General features: G+C 40.2%; 1 protein-coding gene across 3 annotated transcripts in view; it reads right to left on the reverse strand.

Annotated features, from left to right (window-relative positions):
* The window catches only part of LOC134360175 (protein outspread-like), a 464,667-nt gene extending 455,023 nt beyond the window's left edge, over nt 1-9,644 (reverse strand). For all 3 annotated transcript variants that reach the window (XM_063074210.1, XM_063074212.1, XM_063074211.1), the window contains exon 1: nt 9,018-9,644. In XM_063074210.1, the coding sequence (XP_062930280.1) occupies nt 9,018-9,143 (126 nt within the window). In that variant the 5' untranslated portion in view covers nt 9,144-9,644. The remainder of the gene's footprint in view (nt 1-9,017) is intronic.
* Nucleotides 9,645-10,774: the final 1,130 nt, after the last annotated feature.

Consider the following 10,774-nt stretch of genomic DNA (forward strand, 5'->3'; position numbering starts at 1 on the left):
TGTAATCTGCTTGATGCGGAGGCTAGTAATGGGAAATGCAAAGACTAGAATAGCTTCTGCTTAAAATGCCCAAGATTTGCTGTGGGCACTGTAAGAGAAGTGAATGTTTCTACCACACTGCAATTTGCCCAGTCATCTGAGAATATGTATTTGATCTAAGACAATTTGAAGTCCTTTAGCAGGATTACTTTAGAACTAGCCAGTTACAAATCTCAATTCATTTGTTGCTTGATATCCCTGTAGGTCTGTGTAGGAACTACATTCTTGGAGGAACTACATTCTTGGCATCTTCTGTTTGAATGCACTTCCTTTTTATCAGATAATGTACATGTTTCAAATCAACTGTAGCAGATGACTCTGAAGATAACAGTAGTAAAAAGAACATTTGGTGAGTGATTCCAAAATATCCATCCAAGGTCCTTTACCACATTTATTTCCTGCAATGTTTATGAAACACGTAATGGCCACTGAAGCACTTCTGCAGATTGAAAGAGTTGCAAATGAGCATTTATTTATGGGCGTGGCTCCGAGACCCATTCTATGACATTTCATATGCCTTGTTTTTTTATTTTTGTGTTTGCTCTCTCTAGTTTAGAAACATTCGACCATCACCTTCAAATCCAAGAACCACAAAGATCAATCCCCACTACAGCCTTCGTCAAAATATGGAAAAAAAAATCAAATTTCAGAAGCAAGACTAGAGGTACTGACCATGAATCAGTGAGTATTACCATTAAGGAGCACCACTAGCATGGAAAACAATGGGAACTCAGAAGGAAAATTCTGCACTGGCTAGACCTGCACTTGGCATAAAGGAACTTGACTAGAACTGAATGAAGGACATTCACGTCAAGAGTTCTACACAGCTGCATCTTTGGCCGAAGAAATTTCAGCTTCTAACATCAAAGAAGAATGATTACTAATGTTTATACAACATTCAGCTCCTTCTGCAATATGTTCCGCAACAAAATCCATGCCAGCATTTATGGGCAATTTACAAACTTAAACTGAATTAGACATGTAGCATTTGCACCACCAAAATGCAGGCACTGTCCATTTCCAATATGGAAGTCCAAACACCTCCCTTCACAATCAACAATCTCGCTCCAAATCACAAACAACAGGTTGTTTTTTTCTGGAGCAACAGAAGCTGAAGGAAGATCCAATAGAAGCCTGTAATATTATGTGGAGAACAGTAAGTAGACAGCCAGAGTCAAAATATCTAATACAAAAGGGTATTATATCTAATAAGTATCTAAATACTTCAGCTGAGCAAGGTGACAGAGGACAAGCTCAAAGGAGACAAGCAGAGCAAGTTTCAAACTTTTCCAAAAGCGTGATGGGTGCCTAAAATATTCGCCCGGGGTGATCATGAAAACACAAACAAATGAGACACTTATGAGGTTCTTAGATAGGCACATGAATGTGCAGAGAAATGAGAGATGTGGATGTTGTCCAAGCAGAAGGGATTAGTTTATTTTGGCATTTAATTACTATTTAATTAGTTCGGCTCATCATGGAACAAAGGGCATTTGGTTGTGCAGTACTGTTCTACATCCATGTCACCCGAGTTTGGATGTATTATTATTACTTCATTTCTGAGCCAAAATACCCTCTTATTAAAAGCCACATAAGACTATCTTCAGTACATGAGTTACAGCAGTTCAAGGCAATCGCTTACAATCACCTTCAAGGGCAAATCAAGAGAGAGAATAAATGCCAACCATAGCTAAAATACTTAGTGAATATAAAACACAGAAGGCCAAATTCAGCTCATCAAATCTGTGCCAGCTCTAACAAAGAACAATCCTTTTAACTCTTTTCCCCCATCCTTACTTTCCACCATTCTATAATTTTCTTTTGAAGGCTAACAAATAATCAGTACCAACCACAGAATGCCATAAGTATTTTCCATATGTTGTTTATAGTTTTATGATCTAAACTGCATCTTCTGATTGCTACCATTGGCTAAAGGGTCTCAAATCACTTTAGACATTCCACTCAAAACTCTGCCAAACAATCTTGACAATCTTTTCACATAGTATTGCCTTCCTGTTGCCTTCTATTTCCATTTGCTGCTATTTATTCTAGGAGAATATTCTATCCAAGCATGCTAACCCTTATTTTCTGTGGTCTTGTGGACACTCCTTCAATGCCAGTCCTCCTCATATCCTGATCAACAGTACCATTCATTCATTCCTTCATATCTAAGATAGCGGTATTTTCCTGCTGTCAATCTGAATCCTGTCAATGCCTATTCTGCAATCCCTCACTATAGTATCTTAGGTAACTATGATAATCCAAAATGTCGCTGTCACTGTACTGTTTCTAATTTATAAGTAGTGAAAAAGTCTTGCAGAAGGAATTACAGATTGGGAGAATGGGAAGCAGTGGCAGATGGAATATAGTTCAGGGACGTCTATGGCCATGCTGTTTGGTAAACTACTTTCCAAATAGGGAGAAAATTCAAAAATTTAGAGGTACACAGGGATTTGGGAGTCTTCGTGCAAGATTGCAAGGTTAATGCAGGTTGAGTCAGTGCTACGGAAGGCAAATGTAACGTTAGCATTCATTTTGCGAGGACTAGAATATAAAAGCAGGGATGTAATGTTTTATAAGGCATTAGTCAGACCACACTTGGAGAATTGTGAGCAGTTTTCCCTATATATTTCCCATATCATATCTATGATATGCTGGCACTGGATAGGACCCAGAGAAGGTTCAAGAGAATAATTCCAGGAATGCAAGGGTTAACACGAGTGTTTGATGGCCTTGATATGTAAAGTTCTTGATTAGTAAGGACATCAAAGCTTATGGGGAGAAGGCAGGAGAATAAGGTTGAAAGGGATAATAAATCAGCCACGATGGAATGGCAGGGTAGACTCAATGAGCCAAAATAGCTACATCCTGCACCTATGTCCCATAGTCTTAAGTTTATCAAACACCCTTTTGAAGGCTATGTACTTTATTTTAATCACCTTCTACCCATTAGAGATATTCATCAGGAGTGCTGCATACACAGGGTCTTTAGTATTGTCAACGATCCCTCCCATTCGTCCAACAATCTCTTTGACCTCCAACCATCAGGGAGGAGGTACCGTAGCATTAAGACGAACTTTTAAGATGGGAAGCAGCTTCTTACACCAGGCCATAAAACTACTGATCACCCTGCAACCACCTATATCTCATCACACCTGAAGCACCAGTAGTGTTATCATTATACTATTTACTTTTTAAACATATGTCATAAATACACCTGATTATTTGTTAATTTATTAGTGGTAATACTACTTTATATGTTGTATGTGTAAGTTATACATACTCTGTTGTGCACCTTGGCCCTGAAGAATGTTGTTTCATTTGGCAGTATATGTGTATATAGTTGAATGACATAAACTTGAACAAGTTCAAGTTTAAAAATTAACCAGTGTAAATTTTTTTTTAAATCATATTCTCCATCACATCTCCCATTCATCATCTTGATTTGTCTATATTGGGGCCTCATTTAATCTCCATTTACCCTATTACAGTGTCAGTAGGCATCAGCATCTCCACACAAGCCCATGCAGGAGAACCTGTACTCCAATTTTATTTAACTTGCTTGTCAATGGGACAAGTATTCACCCTGCCAAATCCACATGGGGGCTAGTGTATAATGGCAAGAAGATATTAGAGGAAACCTATTCAAGGAAACCACACACAGGCAACTTCGCCCTTCATGAATGTGAAAAAGTCTTCCTCAAACCTGAAAGACTTCCTGAGAGATGATACACAAACAGGTCCATCTTATATCAGCACAACCTTTCTAATAAAGTCCATGTCTCATTAAACCCATGTGGTCTTTTCTAGTTATTTATGCCAAGTACAATCATTTCACAGTGCTCGTATCTGCCACTTGGCTGCCCAATATGCTAGCCTATTTTTATAATCTAGTGCATTTTAAAAAATGTTACTCTTCAACTACATACAATATACAAGTTTCATGTGACCTGCAATTTTCACCTGTACTCATCAAAGTAGTCCCAGCACTGACCCCACAATCAACCATCCTCCAGTTTACCACAACTCTCTTTAGGAAAGAATTCTTTATTCCATTAGCCTTAATTTTGCCAACCATCCTTTTCCATGCTACTTTCCCAATGCCTACTATGCAAACTTGGGAAGGCTTTATAATTCTTTTGCAGTGAACGATATTTTTCAAAAATAGCAGAAGGCCTGCTGAATCCAACTGTTTCATTATAATTGTCATTTTCTTTGCAGTTTAACAACTAATTATTTGCTTGTATCTTAAGTAACCTTTATATACATAAGTTTGGCATGCCTCTAGTGGCTATACAAACTATAATTCTAAACCTTGTCATTCATTAACTGGCTAGTATTTTCTCATTGGCTAACTTTTTACTGCGGTATGGAATAAGTATTTTCTAATTGGACGATTATCTATGGATTAGAATAGAGTTTTTCTTATTTCTATGGTATAAAAGTAGCTGTTTTGAGCTAGGTGCCTTCTTTAGATTCTACCTAATTTAGAAACATTCAAGACCCCCATTAATGTTCTATTCCTATTCTCTGTGTTCTACCAACTCTTAAAAACAATCACAAAGCAACAAGTTTCAGGCCTTGTTCTTGACTTCTAAAAGAACCTTGGATTTAAACGTCAAAATCCCACAGGTCCTTGACAAGTTTCAAATGCCAACTTAAGAACATTCTCAAGTCCATTTTTAAGGACACCCATTTATACAACTGAGTCAAATTACAAATTTTCAATTTATGAAAACTTTATGGAGAGTTTTTAAACAATTCATGAACTAAACATCCTTAACTTTACAGCACAGGTTCACAGTTCAGTGAGGCAAATCAAGTGATTCTGAGTTACCCAATGCAGTCAGAGCTTGAGCATGTAAAAACTATTTTCAAGAGAAATTATTGGACGATGCCACTGTGCCAGCTTTGCAGAGGTCTGTACAAGGATGGATTTGCCTGCTGATGCAGGCATCTTCAGCTGAGTGATAATAGGGTTACCAAGTGCCTTCTTTCCCTATTCCAAGCCACTATAATCAAGGGCTAGGGAGAGCCAAGCAAAAAGTTAGAAGTAAATTTATTATCAAAGTATATACATGTCACTATATACAACCCTGAGATTCATTTACTTGTGGGCATTCACAAAAGAACAAAAAATACAGTGAAAATCAATGAAAAACTACAAAGACTGAATCAATGTGCAAAAGACAAACTGCAAATACAAAAAAGAAAATAATAATACTAAATAAATATGTAAATATATAATACCGAGAACATGAGTTGTGGACTCCAAAGTGAGTCAATAGGTTGTGGAATTAGTTCAGTGTTGAAGCAAGTGACATTACCCACACTGGTTCAGGAGCCTGATGGCAAAAGGGTAATAATGGTTCCTGAAATTACCCGTTCCTGAACCCAGTGGTGTGAGACCCAAGGCTCCTATACCCACTTCCTAATGGCAGCAAGAAGAGACCATGGCCTGGATAGTGGAGGTTCTTGATGACGGATGCTGCTTTCTTGTGGCAACGCTTTATGTAGATCTACTCAACAGCAGATAAGGCTTTTCTTGTAATGACCTAGACTTTATTCACTACTTCTTATAGGTTTTTCAGCTCTTTGGTATTGGTGTTTCCATACCCCACCACGGTGCAACCAGTCAGGATGTGCACTGTGCATCTATAGAGGCTTTTCAAAGTTTTAGATGATACGTCAAATCTGCCCAAACTTCTAAGAAATAGAGGTGGTGCCGTGCCTTCTTTATAATGGCATTTATGCTCTGGTCCCAGGACTGATCCTCTGAAATGATAACACCAAGGAATTTAAAGTTACTAACCCTCTCCACCTCCAACCCTCTAATGAGGACTGGCTCATGGACTTCCAGTTTTCTCCTCCAAATGTCAACAATCAGCACTTTGTCCTTGCACCATTCAACCAGATTTTTAATCACCATCCTGTATGCCAATTCATCACCACTTTTGATTGGCCACAACCGTGATGTCATCAGCAAACTTATATATGGCATTGGAGCTGTACCTAGCCTCACAGTTCTAAGTATAAAGTGAGTAGAGCATGGGGCTAAGCACACAACCTTGTGGTGCTCCTGTGCTTATGATGACTGTGGAGGAGATGTTGCCAATTCGAACTGACTGGAGTCTGCATGTGAGGAAATCGAGGAACCAGTTGACCAAGGAGGTGTCAAGGTCTACATCATAAGAGCTTATTGATTAGTTTAAGGGAATAATAGTATTGAAAGATGGGCTGTAATCAATGAAGAGCATGCTGATTCATGCATCTTCACTCTCCAGATGTTCCAGGGTTGAGTGAAGAGCCAATGAAATCACAGCTGCTGTTGACCTGTTGCGACGGTTGGCAAATTGGAGCGGATCCAAGTAACTCCTCAAACAGGGGTTGATATGCTTATGATCAACTTTTCAAAGCACTTCATCTCAGTGGACACAAGTGCTACTGATCAATAGTTTTTAACTCAAGTTACCACATTCTTCTTGAGCACCAGTATGATTGAAGCCTGCTTGAAGCATCTTTAACCTCTTGCTTCAACATTCTGAGTACCTGATGTCAGTAAACACTCAAACCAGTTGATTAGCAAAGGTATTCAGAACTCGACAGTTACACTGTTTGGGGTAGAAGCTTTCCATGGATTCACACTCCTGAAGGATGCTCTCACATTGGCCTCAGAGACTGAAATTACAGGTTGTCAGACTGTAGGACTCCATCGGTCAAAAGGAGCATAAAAAGCATTGAGCTCATCTGGGAGCAAACCCTTGTTGTCACACATGTCGCTTAGTTGTGCTTTGTAGGTGATAGCATTCGAGCCCTGCCACAGTTGTCCAGCATCCTTCCGCGATTCATTTTTAATCCAGAATTGCCATTCCACATGTGAGATGACTTTCTGGAAGTCATACCTGGACGTCCTGTACTTTCCTTGGTCATCAGTCTTGAATGCCACTGATCTCACCCTCAGCAGGCTGCAGATCTCCTGGTTCATCCTGAGCTTCTGGTTGGAGAAAACATTGATTTTGTGGGAACACACTTGTCCACAAGTGTCGTTGTAAAGCAGAACTGGGAGCACAGAGCAGTATCACTTGTTCACTCACTGAGTCAGTGAGTCCAGCTGGCAGCTGCTCTTCCCGCACTTGCTCGCCCGTTACAGCTGCTTTTGCAATCCTCTCCCACACACTGTATTTGTTCATTTCCAACTTACGGAAAATTCAGGTTACAAACAGTTCTCAAGAATGGAACTTTCTTAACCTGGGGACTGTCCATAGTACTGAGCAAAAACAATAGTAAAGGAATCAAAATCTTACACAGAAATCACAAGTAAATACTGAACATAATGTTTAAATGTACAAACGTACATTTTATTCAAAGCATTCTGCAAAACATCCTCAACTAATCTGCTGAAGAATAAAAACAAAGACCAAATAGCAATGAGAAGCTCTATTTCTCATTAACAGAAACATATTAGGCAAATGGAAAAGGAAAAAGTGACATTTTTTATTAACATCAAATTTTCTGTTCATTGTAAAAAATTATCCAGCACATTGCTGCACTCAATACTCAAGATTTTTAAAATATAATATTTAAAATTAATAATGAGATACACTTTAAACAATGGTATTGATAAAGTAATATTTAGTAAACAAGGTTTATGTTAAAACAGCTCAAAAATTGCATATTGGTTTTCCATTTAGGACTCAGTTTGAATGGTATTGTCCAATTACACCCTTGACAGAGCACAAGAGATTTCATTTTGATAAAAGATGAAAAGGCAGCATCAATTTCAACCAGTTCCCTTGTCAATTTCAAATTTATTCTGACCTCTGTAGAATATTCACAACTCAAAAACATGACAAAATGATCAAGTTTAATAATAATTATTTTATTTGGTTTGCTACCTATGGAAAAAATCAGTAAAGAGCTTCGCCATAAAATATGTATTCGCTTAAGAATTTAACGTTACTTTGAAGATTATATTTGAAGACAAAATCATTTTAATTCTAGCAGTGACCATTGTTAAAACTTAATAAAGCAAAAGATGAACAGTGGGAAGAATTCAGCAGTTCAAGCAGCGTCTGTGGAGGCATCGTCGATGTTTCCGTTCAAGATCCTACATTAGTAAATAATAGTTCTCTCTAATGGCAAAGAGATTCTAATAAATCTCAAAACATATTTGATTACTGTATCAGTTTAAATCATTACAAACCATGTTTTCTACATGTTAAAGGCACTTCAAACAAAACTTAATTATATTCTCTTATGGAGGGGTGTATGTGCACGGGCGTGGGGCAGAGTGGAAGTAGTGTTGGGAAACGAAAAGAAAGATCACACGACAGTTCCCTATGGAGATTTAATCTGCACTGATGTCAACGTGATTTTTTTTCTCTTACCAATTTGAGACATACAACATAAATGATAACCCTTTCCTGAGGACTCTTAGGATTCTACTGTGAAACCTAATAATCTAATTATAATTTCCTAACTTTTCAAAAATAAATCCGCGTTTGACGCCGTAGGGAGAGGAGAATACAGTGAAAGGCTAGCTAAGTAAAATCCTTTACTGAAGTGTTATCAGAGCACAGCAGGAGAGTGATCCATAACGTGGGGGGGTGGGGGGAAGAGATACAAGATAGGTTGGAAAAAGGAATGGACTTCCCTTCCACAGTTTACATTCTGATATAAAAAAATACTGTAACAAATTGCCAGTAATGATGTTGTGCAAATCCGGGTAATTCAGCCCGTTAGTATTCAAACACAATCTTTCACGTCCACTTACTTTCCCCCACCCCCACCAACGCGAACCAAATAAAAAGATATGCAGTGAACTCGGGGGAGGTGGGTCGATGAGATCCAAAACATAAACTGCGGTGCTATTATTCGTAATCCAAATCACAAAACAAAGACTCCATGATCACCCTTGCCGGAAAGGATAAAAGAAAACACCCCCTCCCCTTTTGACAAGAAGTAGCCTGCTCTCTCACCTGGTTCAAGTCCTCGTCCGTCAGTAGGTGCACCTCCCGGGGTTTGAAGCAATTCTGACATTTGCTCTTATTGAAAATATTGGCTTGGAACTTGCGGCACGGATTGTCCTTGGCCCCAGCCAACATCTCGGTGGAAGAAAAAACGAATCCCGCCGCTGTTACAAGATTAAAAGCGGTTGATGGTCTTCTTAAAAAAAATTAAAAAATAAATCACGGCGGGGGGCAGAGCGGCAGTTCGTCCAAACAGATTTAACTCCTGGGCGGTAATCAGTTCATCGCAGTCTCCCCGCGGCCTGGGGCTGAGCGGTTGCCGGGAGGCCGGCGCTCGGCTCTTCGGTTGGTGTTGGCGGCTGATCCGAGTCCCCGGTTTTCCCGGCCTTCACTCCATGACCGCACTGGGCCGCAGCGCGCAGCAGCAGTGGCGGCTACAGCCGGGGCCAGTGAAGATGAGCGGGACGGACACAGCGGTGGGTTGGGTTTAGGGTGGGTGGGTGGTGGTGATGGTGATGGGGTGGGGGTGTCTAGTATCTAGTGTTGGTGCGTAAGCGACGAACCCTCCCCCCCTCCATTGGTAGATCCGAATGTTCTGGCAGCTGCTCGCGCTCGCTCGCTCCGCTCTGCTCTGCCCGGCTCGTGCGCTGCCCCTCCGCTTTTATCGTTCCCCCTCAGACAGCGCCGCCATGAGGCAGCCGCTGACGGCGCCGCGCCATCCTGCGGGCGTGTACGCTCAGTGTGCTCGTCCCGGACGGTGTACATTATCTGAGCCACGCGTGTAATGTACACGTAAACACGAGGAATTCTGCAGATGCTGGAAATTCAAGCAACACACATCAAAGTTGCTGGTGAACGCAGCAGGCCAGGCAGCATCTCTAGGAAGGGGTACAGTCGACGTTTCGGGCCGAGACCCTTCGTCAGGACTGATGTACACGAGCTGGATACAGCTGCAGTGGACATCATCCGGATACTGCCCCAGCTATGCATACAATATACATGAATTGGGCCCAACCCACGTCATGCACACATTGTACACGATCTGGACCCAATCCAGCCGTGTATTCAGGATACAGTCCTGAGAAGGGTCCCCCTCCATAGATGCTGCCTGACATCGAGAGTTCAGGATTGGTTAATGTAACTACCAGTATACCAGTGTAAAGTAGAACAAAATAATTGGTACTCTGGATCCAATACAACATATAAAAAACACATTAAGATAGAGAAAACAATAATAAAACACAATAAATGACACTAAGTACAGGAGTACCTCAGTACATTGGTGACTGACAGGAAATGATAAAAAGTGGAGGGGTGGGTTAGTGCGTGGAGGTGTTGATCAGCTTTTTTGCTTGGGGAAAGTAACTGTTTTGAGTGAGATGGTCCTGGTATATCAGTTGAGAAAAAGTCAGGCTTTCCTGCCATCTAAAAATCAGTGTTTTCGGAAGGAAATGAAGAAGAGCAATTTTTTAATTTGTATCACCTAATAATAATTTAATCCACTATTGAGTATTAGAACAACATTGTGTGCAAATCTTGACACAGGTTTTAATAATGAGTTATGCATTTTATCAATTTTCCCCATTCATTTTGAGAGGCTGAACGATTGTTGTCTTAACGGGAGCATGAGGTATGAGGTGAGTACCTGGAGTAATGAAGTAAGTGTGAAGGGCTGGATGTCCTACTCCTGCTTCTGTATTTTATATTATATTATTCCCATGTTCATATATATTCAGCAGTGCCAAACAAACAACACCAACCAAATC

Source organism: Mobula hypostoma, chromosome 22, assembly GCF_963921235.1.
Source record: "Mobula hypostoma chromosome 22, sMobHyp1.1, whole genome shotgun sequence".
In the NCBI taxonomy this organism is placed as follows: domain Eukaryota; kingdom Metazoa; phylum Chordata; class Chondrichthyes; order Myliobatiformes; family Myliobatidae; genus Mobula; species Mobula hypostoma.